This window comes from Elaeis guineensis, chromosome 4 (assembly GCF_000442705.2).
Source record: "Elaeis guineensis isolate ETL-2024a chromosome 4, EG11, whole genome shotgun sequence".
In the NCBI taxonomy this organism is placed as follows: Eukaryota; Viridiplantae; Streptophyta; class Magnoliopsida; order Arecales; family Arecaceae; genus Elaeis; species Elaeis guineensis.
This window is the reverse complement of record NC_025996.2, coordinates 35,055,354-35,076,111: the sequence shown is the minus strand read 5'-3', so window position 1 is coordinate 35,076,111 and position 20,758 is coordinate 35,055,354. Positions and strand designations below refer to the sequence as shown.

The window sequence follows — 20,758 nt, the reverse complement described above, 5'->3', positions numbered from 1 at the left end:
TTGAGCTTGAGTAGCAAGATATTTGACTTAAAGGCTAGTAAGCCTATTCGAATTTATATATATTTTAATAATATTATTTTTATTTATAATACACATATATATGCAATATGAGTAACTAAAGCTCAAATTCTAGTTTGAGCATGGCTCGATTGATATTTGAGTTGAGTCAATCTTGAATATTGTTTTTTTTCATTGAGTCAGGCTTGAATTTAGAATATTAAGATTTGATTGATCTCGGGTCAAGTTTCGAGCTTGCATATTTTGAATCGAGTTAAGCTTGAGCCTCCAGCTACTTGGCTCGGCTCAACTTGGCTTGACCCCACTGTAACTTGAGAGTACCAAACTTATTGAAAAATAGGAACTGAAACTAGTCATCATATAGGAACATGTTTCTTAGAAATGAGCTGATTGTGCTTGATTTCTATTTGCGGCAACCAAATGTGGCTTAAGAATGACATGGTTTACATGCCTTTCTAGTCTAAGACTATATGCTAACCTCCTATTCTTCATTCTTGTCGTCATCTATTTTTTATTTTTTAAATTTTTTCTTCAAAGATGTAGGATTAGTGAAGCTTGGTTGAATATAGGAGTAAGGATATATAAAACCCATTTTTCCTGAATCAACACAAGAAAGTTGACCATCTGAACAAGCTGGCACCCTCATATTCTAAGCATTCTTTTAATTTTTCATTTTTATCAAGATTAAAAATTCCATGAGTCTTGAAAATCACCTTTTCTTTTTCCACCAATCACCGACATTCTTCCTTTTTCGATTGTGCGGAACTTAAAGAATTAGAGTCGGGATGTATCTACTTTTTACTGTTTCATCATAAAAATAAAGTTAAACCAGTAGTGATGGACATCCAATGAGTAGCAAATATAGTTTCCCACATCGAGTCAAAATAGATAAGTAAGTGGGGCATATGGAAGTCTATTTAACCATTTTTAGTATTATGTCATGTCGGTAATCTTGAAGTGCTTATGTTTATCTTCTTATAGGTGGGGCATTTTATGTGAGATATTAGGTGTTTTACTATGATGGGATCACTTTGCTGGTATAACATAAAAATTGAAACAACCAGGTCTAACTAAACATGGTTTCATTTATGAGCATAATGGTGCCAAACAACCATTGATTAGTGAGATGGATGAAATACAAATAGAATTCTAACTGAACGATATACAAGCAGCAAAACAACAGAAGGAACAATCATTAAATTCCTAAGTTCAGATTCTTACATATTTGGATTGGGGGCACTCCCACCATCATTTAGAGAGAGAGAGAGAGAGACAGAGAGCATTATAATTGCATCATCATCCATAGAAAACCATTTAGCTACATTGTGGTTGTTCTTCCCTATGACAAACTTCAGCTTGGCAAATTTTATTGCTAATTTTGTACAAATCCAGTCGCATATACTATCGATGGATCAAAGATAAGAAGGCCTAATATCTTATAAAGTATGAGAAACACCTTTTTCATTAATCACCAAGGTTCTTTCCTTTTTTATTAGGTGGAACTTAAAGAAATGAGTCAGGAAATATATCTACTTTTTAGTATTTCGTCATGCAGGAAAAATTATAATAGAAGTAATGGACATCGAAAGAGTAGCAAAGATAGTTTCCCACATGGAGCTAAAATAGATAATTACCTGAGGCACATCTTAGTCTATTTAATGATTTTTATTATTGTGCCATATAGATGAGCTTGAGGTGCTTATGTTTGTCTTATTATAGGTGGGGTATTTTATGTGAGACATTAGGTATTTTACTGTCATGGTATCATTTTGCTGGTGTGACATAAAAATAGAAAAAATCGATTCTAACTAAACATTATTTGATTTATGAGCAAAATAGTGGCAAATACAGATAGCGTTTTAATGGATCGATATACAAGCAGCAAACCAACAAAAGTAATAGTCATTCAAAAACTTCTTAAGTTCAGATCCTTACATATTTGGATTGGAGGTGCCCTGACATCACTCAAAGATAGATAGGGAGAGATGGATAGAGCTACAACCATAGCACCATTTGTAACTGCTTAGCTACGCTTGTGGCTGCTCTTCCCTATGAGAGACTTCAGCTTGGTAAATTTGATTGCTAATTCTGTATAAACCCAATCACATATTCTGTCGATGAATTGAAGATAAGAAATCCTGATATTTTTTTTGATCATCACCAGAGCAACAAAACCCCAGAATCCCATGACAAATCCTAATGCTGAGCTGGCATAAATCCATATCATATCATAGTCATCTTCATCTACTTCTTCCTCTTCTTGATGTGGAGGTTCACGAGTAGGGCAATCAAGCAGTGGCTGTCCACAAAGATTATGATTACCAATATAGATGGAGGGGTCATCGAAGGTCAGAAATTGATACCCTGATGGAATTCTTCCTGACAAGTTGTTATATGACAAGTTCAACTTGCTTAAGTAATTCAAAGCAAGCATGGTTTGGGGAATTTGGCCACAAAGATCGTTCATTGATAAATCAAGTGATTCCAACTGCCTCATGTCACCAATGTTTTGTGGGATTTTTCCAATGAAATGATTCCTAGACAAGTTCAAGAAACGCAGTCCATGAAGATTTGTCACTTCATTAGGGATCTCTCCAAAAAGATTATTCTGTGACAGGTCAATGCTTGTAACCAATAAAAGCACAGTAGTATAGTCAAGATCTAATCCTTTTGCAGATATTAAGACACTCTCTTGGTAATAATATGATGCCATATTATTATCTGAAAGTATTGGTTTTCTTCCTTCCTGTAACTCAGCCATGGCAGTAAAATTTCCAAAAGATGATGGCAGATTTCCTGAAAAATTGTTGCATGCCAAGTCTAAAACCTGAAGAAAAGACAGACTAGATATTTGTGTCGGGATATTACCATCAAAGAAATTTGATCTTAGACGAAGAACTCTTAGAGACGGAAGGCTTTCTCCAATCCATGTAGGTATGTTGCCCGAGAATCTGTTTTCACCAAGATCAAGAATAACTAATTGTTTACAAAGTCTCAAGAAGGAAGGAAATTCACCAGATAAGCTATTGTTCCTCACATGCAAAGATTGGAGTTCCATAGGATATGCCACTATGCTAGATGTATCTTTTACTCTGTTGCTTTTTGGTACCTTAAGGATTCCTCGTTGTGACTTGCTCCAACAATCTGGAAATCCTCCAAATAATTTATTATCGGAGAGGTCAAGAACCACCAATGAAGTCAAATTACAAATCCCGCAGTCTGGAAATCTTCCGGATAACTCATTATGGGAGAGGTCAAGAACCTCCAATGAAGTCCAATTATAAAGAAAATGTGGGATGCTACCATTGATATGGTTGTGGGATAAAGAGAGTACTCGAGGGCCAGCATTTTCAAAAATGTTCAAGGAAATGGGTCCAGAAAAAGAGTTGTTGGAGAGAATTATGAGATCGGCGTTCACATTAGGTATTGGGCCAGAAAGGCAATTGGATCTCAGATCAAGTGATCCATAAGTACGGCTCCTCAATGAACTTGGTATTCGTCCTTCCATACAATTATGGGATACATTGAGGTAATTCATATCCTTATACCACAACCATGATGGAATCTTGTCTGAAATTCCAGCTTCAGAGAGGCACAATCCATTCAGCTTTGTTTGTGTTCGAAGCCAAGCAGGAAATTTAGGTCCCATACGGCAAGAGCACATATAAATAAAATCAGCACTGAAAGGTGGAATCCAACCGTCACTTAGGTTCATTTTGAAGGAGTTGTAAGACAGATCCAACACATCTAACCTTGTGAGATTAGAAAAGTGCACTTCAGTCAAGTATCCTGTGAAGGAGTTCCATGATAGATCTAAGTATGTGAGCGCAGATAACTGGCCCAAACTTTTTGGAATTGTCCCACTGAAATTATTATTACTCATTGCTATAAAATCTAAACCTGAAAAGCTTCTCCCATCCAGTTTATTATTAATGCATTTAGAAAATCCTTGCATGAGACTTGTGATCTCCCCTCCAATTCTGTTATATGATAAGTCCAACACCTGCAAGCTGCAGAGCATCGACATGCTTTCTGGTATTTGTCCCGTAATATTGTTATAAAATAGACGTAAAAACTGCAAGCGGGCAAGGTTCCCAATGCTTTTTGGCATTTCTCCACCAATTCTATTGTTAGACAACTCTAAATGCACTAGGTGGCTAATATTTCCCAGGTTTTCTGGAATTTCACCACTAATTTTATTGTCCATCAATGCCAAGTACCTCAATTGGCTAAGATTCCCCAACATTTCTGCAGTAAGCCCAGTAATTTGGTTATAAGATAAATCCAAAAACTCCATGTGCTCATTATTCCACAAAGATTGCGTACTGTCTCCAGTAATTTGGTTCTCGGATAAATCTAAATACTTCAAACGGTTGAGATTCCCCAACATATCTACTGCAATTGATAACCTCCCATGAAAGTTGCAAGAACTGAGATCAAGTTGAACAAGGCTGCTAATATTAAGCAGCCAGTCAGGGATGGTGGCAGATTGAAAATAATTGGAGGAGAGATCGAGCATGGTGAAGGAAGTGAAGTTTACATGCTGTAGAGTCGAAGGAATATCAGGAAGTCCGGTATTAGATAATTTCAAGACTAACAGAGAAGAGTGCATATTGATCTCATGAAGCCAATTCGATGCCATGGAGAGGTTAACAGAACTCAAGTCAAGGTACTGTAGAGACGGGATTCGAGAGAGCCATTGAAGGTCATCAGCTTGTAGTGCATAAGAGCCATACATTTTAGTTCCCAGATCTAGAGAATGCAGGTTCGAGAGATTTCCAATCTGGCGAGGAATGGGTCCACCAAACCCAGAATTGGAGAGGTTAAGATACTTCAAGTGCATGAGAGAACCAATGAATTCAGGGATGGGTGCTCCAGAAAAGCTGTTCATGCTCAAATCCAGATGCCTCAAATGTATCAAGCTAGATATAGAAGGATTTACCTTACTAGTTGGTCCAAGAAATCTGAGTTTGAGCTTGACCACATGGCCGCTACTGTTGTCACAGCCAACTCCCCTCCATTGGCAACAGTCCGGGCCCATCCAAGAAGTGAGCCGCTCATGAGGATCATAGATATCTGCTTTGATGGCAAGGAGAGCTCTCCTCTCATTCTCTATGCAGCTGCCCCCCACCTTGGAGATACCTTCGCTGCCTAGGCAGAGGCAGAATGGGATGGCTCCTACGCATAGGAGGAACCCAATCAGCATGACACGCTTAATAGTGAGGGATCTCCTATTGCATCCACCGCTGGCCATGAGGGAAAGTCCTGAGACCAGGTTGAAGAAGTTGAAATGCAAAGGATAGACCACGATAGGGTGCATGAATGCCTTGGATCAGCATCTCTAAGGATTTATATATAATGGAGAAATTCCACAGGCACCATTGTAATGTACTTTTCTTCCCATGCCGGACTTGGCGAACTTTCCACAATCGAGGACGAATGGAATGGAAGGTGGGATGAGTATGTGCCGTGCTTTGGAGCTATCGTGGAAAAGTCATAAGCTTTCACGAATCCTCTCACGCTTCAAACGTATCACACAAGGCAGAAACATGGCCACTTTTGCCGAAAAGCTGAGGAATTCCATGCCCTCTGGATTGCCGTTTTATTCTCTTACTGTCAAAATGGACGGCGCACCAGGACTTGGTAAGCTTTCCATGTATATAGTAAATGACGTGTGGAATGGTGCTTCGGATAACGACGGAGGATGGATATTGGTGAGCTTTCCACGAAGACAGGGTCTAGTGGTCCCGCTGCCATGATCCCTTTGTGATTTTTTTTTTTTTTTTTTTTTTTTTTTTTGCCTTCCTATCAAAACTCAAGTAAAAAGTTGAAGCTCTGAGTCTTACATCAGGTCATATTACTGTACTTCAAAAAAGTCTCTTGAACTAAGTTGAAAAATTGTCATTTACTCAAATAAACGCTGAGAAAAATTAAAAAAAATTGTTATTTCCGGATTTGATTTGATGCCTTTGTTTTTTCAAAGCAGAATTTAGAGATTATCTCAACCGTTGAAGAAGAAAGCCCCTCGAAGTGAAGTGTTCAGCACTACATTCAAATTCTGATATGTAGTCAGAACTGGCATTTCATTGCTTTTGAATATGTACAGGGTCATATTTTGTCCCATGTAATCAAACTCTATCATCAATTTCTCATATATATATATATATATATATATATATATATATATATGTATAGCGCAGAGTGATTGGTATCACATGAACACAACTTCATAATTGCTGTGGAAGCTAAATTGGATGATCACAAAGAGTCTCTAATAATTCAAATATTGTGATTAAGCATATCTCAGCAACACTTACATATTTATTATAAAGTTTCAAATTCATTTCTATTTCCATATTGTAATGAGTGGTAAATTTTAAATCTGACAGATAACCAACTAGAAGGCAGCAGCCAATCCTGCACTTCGTACAAAATTTTAACAGGATACAAAAGTTAAGGAAAAGACAAAATCCCAATGAAGGGGTAACATAGCAAATAATCAGTGCTACTACAATATTGACCCTTTTCAAGTTGCACTCTACCCTTGTATCCATGATTTCTGAAACATTTAACCTAAACATGGGAGACCAAATAAGGCATGGTGCTCAGATGGCAAAGACTACCCTCTGGTGGTTCAGCCACCGGTGCCTTTGGTTTGGGCTTCTCCACAACAATGGCCTGTGTTGTTAGGACCGTTCCAGCAACTGAGGCAGCATTCTGCAGTGCACATTTTGTCACTTTTGCCGGGTCAATTACACCAGCTTTTTCAAAATAATAATAATAATAATAATAATAATAATAAAATAACACCAGCTTCCAACAGATTCTCATGTCAGTCATTGCATTTTGGCCAACCTCTCACCTACTACCCTTAATCTTCTCCACCTACTACCCTTAATCTTCTCCACCACCGTCTCACAATGCCGGCTCTGGAGTAAGTCGAACTGAGCGACCGCTCCAGGCTTTAGACCCTGCATTGATGTTCTAATGGAATGTAACGGTGGCTTTCTACAATATCATAATAAGAGAAATAATTAAATAAGTTAATGATCGATTTTACATGCTGCTTAACAAATATATCTATAAAAAATTATTACATATAGATTAATTTTTCAATAATAATTAATATTTAAAATATATTAATTTTTAATAAAAAATTTTATTTTTTTATTTAATCTCAGATTTAAAAAATATCAAGATCGGTCCCGCCGTCTCACCTTCCACACCCGTTTATTTGCTGTCAAGGCAGCGGGTGCCACCAGTGCCTGTCCAATCATAAAAAGTACCAACTCAATAAGTTCTAATAATGTACTAAAAAACTTGAGTCTAAAATTTTTTTTGGATTTTACCTAAGGGGAGTTCACAACGCCTTTAAGTCTTCAGCCGATGAATTCCTTAATTATGAAACAACTCGACATTACATCTACTTTTGAACGGACTTCTTGCATGGAGGCCTCTGATCTGCGTCCCTAAGGACTTGAAACGGAGGAATTCCACAGTCACGGTTGTAATGTAATTTTCTTCCCACGCCAGACCTGGTGAATTTTCCACAGTCGATGACGAGTAGAATGGAAGGCGGGATGGAGTATACCCCGTGCTTTGGAGGTGCCGTGCAAAACTCATACCTTTCACGAATGCTGTCACGCTTCAAGCGTATCACATAAGTTAGAAATAAAGCCACATTTAGAATTGATAATTCATATTCATGAATCATAAATGGATCAATCTATTTTCGACATAAATCTATATAAATTAAATTCAAATATGATCTATTTATTAAATGGATCAAAATTTATAACCTAGATCTGCTTAATAAACGAGACATTCATATAAATATGATTATTAAAAATGGTTTGATATGAACACGATCTATTTATGACATGTGTTGGGTATAAAATAATCCCAGCCGAAGTTCGTAAGAGGCCAATCTTCTCAGAACTCTTCCGGCTTCAGACCTTGTGCGGCGTCTTTCTGAACTCCCCTGGCCATCCGAGATTCCACAGTACCATCCGGACTCCTCCAACAGTCGACTTTCCATAGTGTCCTCTAGATTCCTCCAACGGACGAACTCCTATCGTGCCATCCGGACTTCTCCAATAATGAGCTCCTTCATTCATCTATCGGACCGCTTCAAATGCTCTCTGAGCTTCACTATCAGTCGATTTTCTATAGTGATCGATTACTCTCCGAATCTCTTTCAGACTTCCTCCTGTCACGATCGACCATACTCCGAGCTTCTTCCAGATTTCATCAATGTCCGAGCTTCTCCAGTTGCAGGACTTCTACAGTAGCCAGATTCTATCCAAGTTTCTGCAGTGGTCGACCACCTTCTGAATTTCATCCGAGCTCCTACAAGAACCGGACTCCATCCGAACTTCTGCAGCGGATGGATTCCACACAAACTTCTACAATGGATGGGCTCCAACAATCGAATTTCTACTCCGAACTTCTATTGCAAGCAGACTTCATTCGAGCTTCTATAATGAGCGGTCTCCATCCGGACTTCCACGGCAACCAGTCTCCATCCAAGCTTCTACAGTAAGCGACCTCCTTCCGGATTCTTACAAGAATCGGACTCCGTCCGAACTTCTACAGTGGATGGATTCCAGACGAACCTCTACAACGCCTTCCAAATTTCGCTATCGATCGACCTTCTGTCGGATTCTTCATGCAACCGGACCTCTCCAGCGGACAGTCCATCCAAGTTTCTGCGGTGGTCGACCACCTTCCAAATTTCATCCGAGCTCCTACAAGAACCGGACTCCGTCCGAACTTCTGCAGCGGATAGATTCCAGACAAACTTTTACAATAGATGGGCTCCAGCAGCCGGATTTCTACTCCGAACTTCTATTGCAAGCAGACTTCATCCGAGCTTCTACAATGAGCGGTCTCCATCCGGACTTCCACAGCAACCGGTCTCCATCCAAGCTTCTACAGTAAGCGACCTCCTTCCGGATTCTTACAAGAATCAGACTCCGTCCGAACTTCTACAGCGGATGGATTCCAGACGAACCTCCACAACGCCTTCCGAATTTCGCTATCGATCGACCTTCTGCCGGATTCTTCATGCAACCGGACCTCTCCAGCGGACAGTCTTCAGACAAGCTTCTACATCAGACAAATTTCAAACGGACTTCTCTAGCAATCAGACTCCAGCCAGATTTCTCCAACAGAAAGTTTTCGTCCGGGCTTCTCCAGCAGATGACTTCCGTCTGCAGCACCAACAGTACCCAACCACAGTTAATCCGTCAGCAACCTCAGAGACATCCGACCTTCTCTTAGATTGCTGAGACAGAGAGCTATTCCGCTCCACCAGACGTCCCAACCGAGCTTCAGCAGTCCGGTCTGAACTCCCCGGCAAACCGCGACAATGGACACCACTCCACTCTCTGTAACAAACGCCACGTGGTCCCACCACTCTCTGGCAAGTCGCGACAATGGACACCACTCCACTCTCTATAACAAACGCCACATGATCCCACCACTCTCTGGCGAGTCGCGACAACGGACACCACTCCACTCTCCGTAACAAACTCCACATGGCCCCGAACGGCCCACTACCAAGCAGTTACGGACGTCACTGTCAATCGGTTACGCTCTCCCATCTATAAAAGAGACCCCCCAGATACGTTCTCCTCTAAGCTCTAAACTCTATCTCGAAACTCTGCTAAAATCTCATTCGAGTGCTCCATTTCTGTTGAGGCATAGTATTGACTTGAGCGTCAGAGGGTCTTGTCGGAGCACCCCCAACTCCGGTTTAGACTTTCTTTGCAGGTCCCGGTGGCAGTCGCGATCCCCTCGACTCTAGCTTCTCCGGCATCGGCAAAATTCTGCACCAACAGAATTGATGCTAGAGGAAGGGTGCTGTGTCTTCGCAGGATCCTTATTCTTAAAGGAGTACTTAACGAGACTGTCTCCGGTCATCTTCTTCTTCTTCTCTTGCCAGATCCCCACCTGATGCCTCCCCAAAAAGCATCCACCAGGCGATCTACGACCTTCGTGGCCAAATCTCAGCGAGATCCACAAACTCTGACCTCGTCTCCAGTTTCTCAGGCTCTTCCTCATCCGGCAACGACAGTCGGCATGGAGCAGTTTGACCTGCTGGTTCAGCAGGTCAGGGACCTCACCGAAGCGGTGCAGGCCATGCAGCAGCAGCAGTAGCAGCCGTAGGCATCTGTGCGGCTGGAAAGAGCATCGTCGGAGTTCCAAAATCCAGCGATCGGGCGGCCCACTTGGATCAGTCATCCTGTATTCTCCAGAAAGGGGAAGCAGAGGGCGGAGAGCCCTCTGTCTGATCACGATTCCACCCTCGAAGGGTCCCTACCTCCGTTCTGCCAGAAGACCCTCGAGACTCACGATCGAGAGGATCTCCTGGATCAAAGGTTCTAAGAGATGAACTGGCGGATCGAAGAGCTCCGTCATGCTCCACCTGCTTACGGTGAGGATATCTGTACTGACCCTCCTTTTTCTCAAATGATTATGCAGGAACTGATCCCGCCGAACTTCAAGCTCCCCCAATTTGAGAGCTACGACGGGACTTCGTATCCGGTTAACCACCTGGAGGTCTTTCGGACAATGATGTTACTCCATAGCGTGCTAGACATTATCCTGTGCCGAGCTTTTCCATCTACCTTGAAGGAAGCAGCAAGAAATTGATACTCGACACTGAAATCGGGTACTATCTTTTTCTTTGATCAAATGAGCCACCAGTTTGCGGCTCATTTCATCAGCAGCCGATGTCTCCGGAGAGGTTCGAAGTCCCTCATCAACATCAAGCAAAAGGAGGAAGAATCTATCCGAACTTATGTCAACCATTTTAATGCCGCCGCATTGGAGGTCCGAAACTTGGACCAATCAGTTGCAATGGCCGCCCTGAAGAGCGATCTTTAAAAGAATGATCTTTTATTTTTCCTGAAAAAGAAGTATCTTAAGAACTTCGCTGATTTGCTGGCTCGGGTCGAAGGATATGCCTGAACAGAGGAAGCCTTCAAGCTGAAGGACGAGGAGGCCGCGAAGGAGCGGCAGGCAGGTGACTTCAGCAAGCCTGTAGCTGAAAAAGGATCAAGTGAAGCTCGACCACATTCTCGAACTCTCCCTGAACACAAGCATGTCTGAACTCCTCCCCGAGCTCATAGGTAGAGAAGTCCGGACCGCAGAGTTCGGTGGAGCTCTCCCCCAAGAAGATTCCACAGCTATGTTCCTCTCAATGCTCCAAAAATCCAAGTGCTGATGAAGGTCAAGGAGCAGCTGCCAAGGCTGGAAAGGATGCGCACACACCTCAAAAAGCGCAACCCTAACAAGTTCTGCCTCTATCATCATGACCACGGCCACGACACAGAGGAGTGTATTCAGCTCTGAGACAAGATCGAGGAGCTTATCAGATGAGGTCGGCTTGACAGATTCATCCGACACCAGCCTGAAGGCAGGGAAGATCGATCGAGGGCCCTACCACAACCAAAGCCGCCAAGGAGGAAAGAACAGCCTGAAGATCGACCTCCAATCGAGATCATCAATACCATCTCTGAAGGATCCCAGCGAGGAGCAGCCAGTGGATCGGCTGGACCGCCCAAGCGGCAGAGGACTGAAGAATCTATAACTTTTACTGAAGAAGATGCCCAGAAGATTTAATTCCCCCATAATGATGCAATTATAGTTTCTTTAAATATTACTGACTATGATGTATGCCGCATTCTTGTTGATAGTGGAAGCTCGGCTGATATTTTGTTTTACGATGCATTCTTAAAAATGTCCATTCTGGATGGTCGATTAGGGCCGATAAGCTCCCCGTTGGTAGGGTTCATTGGCGATGCTGTGCCAGTGGAAGGAGTAATAACTTTAACCATAGTTGCAGGTCGGTACCCGAAACAATCTAGAGTACAAGTGAATTTTTTGGTAGTAAGAGCGTCGTCTGCCTACAACGCAATACTTGACTGACCTGGCCTCAACGCCCTCCGAGCTGTGGTATCGACCTACCATTTGAAATTAAAATTTTTTACTAGCCAAGGGGTTGGAGAGGCCAGAGGAGATTAAGTCCTGGTAAGACACTGCTATAACATAGCCTCACAAAGAAATGGTCAGTCTGACCCCTGTCTGGTTGATGGATTAGACACCCGCGACGACCTTGCTGAAGAACGGGATGAGCCAATTGAAGATCTTGTCTCAATTCCTTTGAACGATGGGAATGAGGAGCATGTGGTGAAGATCGGCTCCAACCTGAGAGAAAAGGTACGGATACGGCTCATCAATTTTCTACAAAAGAATGCGGATATTTTCGCTTGGATTCCGACGGACATGCCGGAGATTGATACGGAAGTCATGGAACACCATCTAGCTGTTGATCCCAAACATCGACCGATGAAGAAAAAAATCTGAGGTCATGCACCGGAAAGGCAGAAAGCAATAGCTGAGAAAGTTGATAAGCTCCTGAAAGCCAGGTTCATTAGAGAAGTCAACTATCCGAACTGGATCTCCAATGTGGTTCTCGTCAAGAAAGCGAACGGCAAGTGGAGGATGTGTATAGACTTTAAAAAGCTGAACAAAGCCTACCCGAAGGACAGTTATCCTCTGCCCAGAATTGATCAATTAGTGGATGCAACCTCGGGCCACAAGCTTTTCACTTTCATGGATGCATTTTTCGGCTACAATCAAATCAGGATGGCATCAGAGGATGAAGAAAAAACTACTTTTATCACTGATCGTGGTCTTTTCTGTTACAAGATTATGCCTTTTGGCCTCAAAAATGTAGGGGCGACCTATCAACGGCTGGTGAACAAGATCTTCAAAGAGCAGATCGGCCGCAACATGAAGGTCTACATGGACGATATGCTTGTAAAAAGTAAATCCTTAATGAACCACGTCGCCGACCTTGAGGAGACCTTCAGCACCCTTCGAAAATACAAAATGAAGCTGAACCTAGCCAAGTGCGCTTTTGGAGTAACCTCAGAAAAATTTTTAGACTTTATAGTATCGGGGCGCGGGATCAAAGCAAATCCGAAAAAGATTCATGCCATTCAGGAAATGACCGCTCCGAAGTCAATAAAGAAGTTCAGCACCTTACTGGGAGAGTAGCAGCTCTGAATCGTTTCATCTCAAGGTCGGCCGAACGGTGCCTACCTTTTTATCAGACTCTCAAGCAACCGAAGAACTTCTGTTGGACCACTGAATATCAGCTAGCATTCAAAGAATTGAAGAACTACCTCGGCTCACCTTCGCTATTGGCAAAGCCCGAACCTGGAAAGGAGTTGTTCCTGTACCTGACGGTCTACCCTGTGGCTCTCGCAGCAGTTCTGGTTAAGGAAGAAGCAAAAATTCAATGGCTGATCTACTACATAAGTTGAGTATTGCGAGATGTCGAAACCAGGTACACTAAATTAGAAAAACTAACCTACGCCCTGTTGATTGCAGCCCGAAGGCTCCGACCTTACTTTCAAGGGCACACCATAACACTGCTCACCGACCAACCGATTAAGGCAATTCTGCATCGAGCAGACGCTTCTGGAAGGATAGCAAAATGGACAGTCAAGCTCATGGAATTCGACATCAACTATCGACCTCGACCGACGATAAAAGCCCAGATATTAGCAGACTTCATAGTGGAATGCACTATCCCGGAAGAAGTCGAACTTAAACGAGGTGAAGCTGACAACCCAGGGCTCCAGCCGAACTCCCCTGAGAAAAAATAGATCTCCCTGATGGTTTTTGGACCCTCTATATGGACGGTTTCTCCAACATGTCAGGCGCGGACGCGGGCCTGATCTTGGTCAATCCGGAAGGAATTATCGTGGAGTACGTGCTGCACTTCGAATTTCCTACGACAAATAATAGGACAGAATATGAAGCTCTGATTGCAGGACTGAGGATCGTCAAAGAATTAGAAGTAGATCGGCTCCAAGTCTATAGTGACTCCCAATTGGTGGTGGAACAAGTCAGTAGAAACTATGAAGCTCGGGAGTACAGTATGGCCAAGTATCTCGAAAAAGTAAAAGAGATCATCCCTGTCTTTGACAGCTTTGACATCAAGCAGATTCCAAGAGCAGAAAATACCATGGCCGATCTTCTCTCCAAGTTGGCCACACTGGCTCCGGCTGAACTACCCAAGGAAGTCTTCTTCAAAGTTCTGAAATGTCCAAGTACGGAAGAACCGCAGCTTATAATGGAGATCAGCCATGAACCCAACTGGATTGACCTACTGGTTGCATACCTCAAAGACGGAATTCTTCCTCATGCAAAAGAAGCTCGGAAGCTTAGAAATCAGGCCTCCCGGTATATCCTTTATGAGGGCAAGCTGTACAAGAGGTCGTACTCTTTGTCCCTCCTGAAATATCTCCGACCTTCTGAAGCCGACTTTGCCTTGTGGGAGGTACATAAAGGAGTCTGCGGAAGTCACCTAGGGGTCATATCTTTATCCTACAAACTGCTCCGATAAGGTTATTACTGGCCTACAATGTACCACGACTCTATTGAATATGTCAGAAAGTATGATCGGTGTCAGAGATATGCGAATATCCAAAGACAGCCCGCCTCCGAACTTACACCCTTGAGTGCCCCATGGTCGTTTGCACAATGGGGGATGGATATCCTTGGACCTTTTTTCATGGCATCCGGGCAGTGAAAGTTCCTCCTAGTGGCAATTGACTACTTCACTAAGTGGGTCGAAGCCGAACCTTTGACGAAAATCACAGAAGCTAAAGTGCAGGACTTCATCTGGAAGTCAATCGTTTGTAGGTTCGGCTTATCCAGAACACTCATTACTGATAATGGATGACAATTTGCTGGAGCAAGATTTGTCGAATTTTGTGAGGACTTAAACATCTCCCATAACTTCACGTCAGTAGCCCATCCGCGGCAAACGGTGAAGCTAAGATGACTAACAGGACTCTGTTGCAAGAAATCAAGGTGAGACTTGAAAAAGCAAAGGAAACTTGACAGACGTGCTTTATCATGTATTATGGGCATACCGAACTACCCAAAGACTACCCACGGGGGAGACCCCTTTGCCTTAGCCTTTGGAACAGAAGTCGTTATCCCGATTGAACTCAAGCTTCCGTCGGCGCGAATCATGATATTCGACGAGCAGTGCAACTCACAGGATCTCAAGGCCAACCTCGACTTGTTGGAAGAAAAGCGGGAGACAGTTCAAGTTCGGATGGCAGCCTATAAGCAGAAAGCAGCCCACTACTACAACTCCCAGGTCAAGAGCAAAACCTTCAGAGTGGGAGACTTAGTACTTCGGCGAGCTGCTGTTTCACAAACTCAGAACCAAGAAAAACTTGCCCCGAACTGGGAAGGCCTGTATGAAGTCAGGGAGGTAGTCCGGCCCGAAATATACTATCTAAAGAGCTCAGAGGAGCAGACCTTCCACAACCATGAAATTCGAAAAATTTATGAATGTATTATCGATAACTTTGACTTAAATAAAAGTTTCATATTCGCATGTCTTTTCTTTTGGCATGAGCTTATAACGACAGGGAGTAGCTCCTTCAGACAATCGAAATTAAGCGTGTCAGGAACAAGAGGAGAATCTTATCCCGACACAAATGAAGGTCCGATTATTTAGAGACCGGATGGGGGAGAGGCCCTTGCAACGGCCTTATGCACCCCATAACCATATAGAACAGGAGGAGAACCTCATCCTAACATGAGCAAGGTCAAAGGTCCGATTATTTAGAGATCAGATGGGGGGAGAGACCCTTGCAACGGCCTTATGCGTCCCCACAGTCATGTTAGGAACAGGAGGAGAACCTCGTCCTAACATGAGCAAGGTCGAAGGCCCGGTTATTTAGAGACTGGATGGAGAAAGAGGCCCTTGCAACGGCCCTTATGCACCCCACAGTCATGTTAGGAAACAGGAGGAGAACTTCATCCTAACATGAGCCAAGTCGAAGATCCGATTATTAAGAGATCGGATGGGGGGAGAGGCCCTCGCAATGACCCTTATGTGCCCCCACAGCCCTGTTAGGAACAGGAGGAAAACCTCATCCTAACATGAGCTGAAATTGATTGTGTCAGAAATAGGAGGAGAATCTCATTCTGACACAAACGAAGATCTGGTCATTTAAGATCGGATGAGGAGAAAAGCCCCCTCAGCAGCTCCTCTACACCCCTACAACCCCGTTAGAAGCAGAGGAAAAATCCTCGCCTAAACATAAAGAAAAGGGGAGAGAAAAAGGGAAAGCGATGAGCTACACCAGAGATAAAAAAAAAATGAACTACATCTAAGACACAAAGGACCTCATCTCAATGAGGAAGAAAACTCTTGTCAAAGATCCTCAGTCTCTAAGGGAGAACCCAACACTAGCAGAAGAAAATAGACTTCCTCAAAGTAATGAGAAGTTCGGACCCCAAGCTCGAACACCGAGAGAAAGTGTCAAACTTGAATGGCCTCGAAAAGATCTTCGGTCATGAACAAAAAGGGCGAATCAACACGGCGATGATCAGGAACCTTCAGACAACGTCGATATCGAACAAGACAAAAGACAAGAGAAGCTTGGTAAATGACAACTCAGAGCAATAGTATACAAGGTGATGAGAAAATTTTATTTTATTTCATTAGTAAAGAATGCATTACAAAAGCCTTTGAAGGCCAAAAAAAAAAAAAAAGAAACAACAAGAAAAGAAAAGAATACATGGAACAAAAGGTAAAAAAGTGCTAAAGAAGCTCGACTTCTTCTGACTTCGAACTCTCGATTCCAGCCATTGTCAGGGATTGCTTTAACCTCTCAACTTCTTCTTCCAGTTCCTTCTTTCTTAACAGCATCTGCCGATACATTTGGTGAAACCGCCGGCTTTCGCCCTTCGATTCTCGAAGCCTCTTCCTCAGAACTTCAGACTCCATTTTGGCATCCTTGATCGCCTGTTGCTCATAGGCCAGCTGAATTTTCAGCCGCTGCAATTCGGCCTTCTCCTGTCCAAGGGCCACGGACAGTTCTTCCATGGTCCCCCTCAAGGAGCGGAGCTCGTCGGAGCCTGGAACCGAAACGGCCTGGGCTCTTTCGAACAACTGCTTCTGAAGGCAAGCAACCTCATCGGTCGCCATCTTGAGCCTCCTTTTGTAGTCGTCTACTTGTCCACACTAGCTGACTCAGTAGGCGTTGTAATTTACCTCGACATCCTGTAGCTGCTTCTGGAGGTCAGAGAATTTCTTCGACCAGTCTCGATCATGGTCGGCCTGAGTTGTAAGCCAGGACGGCTCCCTTTCAATTGACCGATCTTCTCCCGTGCGGCTACCAGCTCGACCTCGAGGGATCTGATCTTGGAAGCCTGAGTCCAAGATCGGTAGCTGGCGCATTTCTGGAGTTCTTCAAGCTCCTTCATAAAGTCGGCCTTCTTCCGGGTGTAGTCCATGAAGTCCTTTTTGTGGAGGTTCCGAAGGTGATTAACCTCCGCGGTGGCTTCCGAATGGCTCTTCCTCAATCTGTGAAGTTCGTCATCCATCTTCTTTGATTTTTTTGTTAGGTGACGAACTTTTCTTCTCAGATCTCGGATCATGGACTTCAAAGGGATCCCCTGCGGTAGGAGAAGAGCTTCGACAGGGCACTATTATCGGAAAATAAGAGCGTCACAATGCAAATCAGTGCAAAAAAATAAAAAAAGAGAAGAAAAAAGAAGTAGAGTAAGAAAAAGGAGCTCTCTGTAAAGAAGAATCTGATTTTATTGATTAAATAGTTCTTAAGTACAAGAGAAAGAGAAAAAATCACAACAAAGAAAAAGTACAAAATTAGAGGTTTCGAACCTCTAGAGCAGAAGTGGAGGAGCTCGACACCCCCGGAAGGTCGGTCGCGGCAGCTGCGGCAGTCGAAGAGGTCCCGACTGGAGGGAGACCGACAGCGGCTTCGGAAGGTCCGACTTCATCGTCGGACGCTTCATCCAGGAAGTCGAGGTCGAGTTTCGAGAAACTTTCCGACCACCTTCTCCTGACAAAGCTCGAAGCCTTTGATGAAGGCGGCCTGATCGAACTGGATGTTCAGATCCCTCATCTCGGAGGAGGTCTTGAACTCCTCCACTGCTTGGGCCCGTGCCTCTGAGACTAGAGTCAGGATCTGCTCCTTCAGCTTGAAGACCTCAGCCTCTGCCTTCTTTCTTTCCTCCTCCAGGGTGGCCTTCAGATCTGCCGAGATTTGTTCCTCCTTCTGCAGCGCCTCTTGGAGACTCGTAACTTCGGCGACCTTCTCCTTGAGACGGGTAGCTTCAGCTTGGCGACCTTCCTCCGCCTGGGCTGCTTCCTTCTTGGCATTATTCATCGCCTCGATGTTGGCGATGAGCTAGTGTCCAATCTACAAGAACAGCCAGGAAGTCAATATGAAAGCTAAAGGATAAGCTAAGTAAAGAAGCGAAAGAAAGAAAAAAGTAAATCGGCCTACCTCAAAAAAGGACCCCAGAGAGTCCCAGACCCGCTATTCAGGATCAGCATGGACGATCCTGTGGACGATCTCGGGCAAGACGCACCCATCGACCAACCTTTTTATTAAATCCCTGTTGTTGAAGGAATTCTCCCCCGGATCCTCTTTGGAGCCGTGGACTTTCGATGGCAGCCCTGCTGCTGCGGATCTTGCGGACCACCGTCTTCTTCCTTCTCCTCCTTTCGGCCCCCGGCACCTCCTCGGGACGAGACTTTGGAGCGGAAACCTCGACCGGGGGGCTTCTTGAAGAAGCTCGGGGGACTGCAGGCTCGATGTCGGAGGGGGCATCAATGGCAATGGCCGCTGGGCAGGCACGGCCGAACTCGTCTCCCCTACCCTCGCTTTCTTCGCCGACCCAGAAGTTGCGGCGCCCTTCCTCTTGTGGGCCTTGAGACCCTTGGCTTAGCATCCGAACCACGTCTGCATCCATATCTGCAATGAAAGAAAATCGACACAGCTTAGAAAAAGAATAAGAGAAAGAGGAAGCAGCGAATGACTTGAGAAAGAAAAAAATAAATAAATACCGGCAGGATTGAGAGGGTTCAAGCCGACATTAAATAAAAGTTGCTCCTTCAAAAGGTCAGAGAGGAGAGGAGCTGGATAAGTTAAGTTTATTGGAGGCTTCAAGGTCATCCTTTCCCAGGCTAGAAGCCCGACGGACGGAGTCCCTCAGGGAGCCCCAGGGGGGCAACCCCAGCATCAGGTCGGGCATCGGACGTAGAAGTACCTCTCCTTCCAGTTGTGGATAGAAGAGGGGGCACCTTTCAGCAACCCTTTCTACCGAACTGAGAGAAGTACCACCAGTCCTTTGCCGAAGGGTGACGCTTAAAGGTATAAAATTTCTAAACAAGGAAAGAGTTGGCCGGACTTCAGCTAAACGACAGAGGAAAGAAATCCTATCAGAAACCTAAAGGAGTTCGGCGCTACAGAAACTAGAGAAATATTTAAAAAGCGAAAAAGAGCAACAACAAAAGGTGGAAGTGGAAGTCGAAGCCCGATGCGGAAAGCTTCCTGTATAAACAAAGCGGCCAGGGGGAGGGGCTAGCCCGGTCAGTTGGCCCGGAAGCTCAAGCTCATACTCCGGAGGAATCCCGTACTGAATCTAATCAGCGAGAGTTCGTCCGAAGTCAGAGAGCTGGGAATGGTGTCTGGTACAAAGATCGACGAGGTCCATCTACAGAACTAGGATTTTGGGGGCTGGAATGACGAACTTCTAGAACTGCTAGAGGAGGAAGTGTTGGAGGACATTTTGAATCAAATGAAAATCCCAAAAAATCTAAAAAAATTAGAAAAATAAAAAACAAGGCTCGTGGAAAAATGAACGGGCGAATGCAAGGAGGAAAAATGGAAGAACAACAAGAAAAAGAAGGGTTCCAGAACTAACCTAGGCTGGTCCGAGAGGTGCAGGAAGGGCAGCGAGGCGATGGAGGTCGACCTGAAGGGCGCCTAAGACGAGAGGGATGCTGGAGGAGGACGAAGCTCTCGGAGAAGAAGAGGGACGAAGAAAAATCTCAGGCAAGGTGAAACCCCTGAAGGAGGGGATGGGTTTAAATAGACAGGGTCCGGCGCAATAATGATTGCAGATCTCCTTTGGCCGATCTACAACCACCGCTGTCCCACTCGTCATGGCAGACGGCTGACGACTGACAGAATCATTATTGCACGTACCTGAGCAACACTCCAACAAAATTTCGAAAAAATCTTTTCGGATCGCCTCGATTTGAAAAGACTCCAGCACCGGCACGCCAAACGCCAAAATATCTGAAACAATCGAGTAAAAAATCAAGGGGCAACTTCGGCTGTGAAAATTTCTCTGTACTTCCTTCATTCGAAATCCAAACTCGAAAGTAGGGACTGTGTGTTGGGTATAAAATAACCCAGCCAAGTTCGTAAGAGGCCAACCCTCCCAGGACTCTTCCGGCTTCCGACCTTGTGTGGCGTCTTTCTGAACTCCCCGGCCGTCCGAGCTTCCACAGTACCATCCGGACTCCTCCAGCAGTCGACCTTCCACAGTGTCCTCCAGATTCCTCCAACGGACGAACTCCTATCGTACCCTCCGGACTTCTCCAATAATGAGCTCCTTCAGTTCATCTATCGGACTGCTCCAAATGCTCTCTGGGCTTCATTATCAGTCGATTTTCTACAGTGATCGACTACTCTCGAATCTCTTCCAGACTTCCTCCTGTCACGATCGACTATACTCCGAGCTTCTTCCGGACTTCGTCAATGTCGAGCTTCTCCAGCAGCAGGACTTCTACAGTAGCCAAACTCCATCCAAATTTCTACGGTGGTCGACCGCCTTCCGAATTTCATCCGAGCTCCTACAAGACGGACTCTCGTCC

At 44.3% G+C, this 20,758-nt stretch overlaps 1 protein-coding gene across 1 annotated transcript in view; it reads right to left on the bottom strand.

The window, feature by feature from the left end:
- Positions 1-1,893: 1,893 nt before the first annotated feature.
- LOC109505726 (receptor-like protein EIX1) overlaps positions 1,894-20,758 on the bottom strand; it is a 31,549-nt gene continuing 12,684 nt past the window's right edge. Inside the window, exons 2-6 of the mRNA XM_073256088.1 lie at positions 7,554-7,663; positions 6,888-7,026; positions 6,642-6,735; positions 2,887-5,283; positions 1,894-2,814 (exon numbers count right to left, since the gene is read on the bottom strand). Of these exons, the coding sequence (XP_073112189.1) occupies positions 2,042-2,814; positions 2,887-5,283; positions 6,642-6,735; positions 6,888-7,026; positions 7,554-7,663 (3,513 nt within the window). The 3' untranslated portion in view covers positions 1,894-2,041. The remainder of the gene's footprint in view (positions 2,815-2,886; positions 5,284-6,641; positions 6,736-6,887; positions 7,027-7,553; positions 7,664-20,758) is intronic.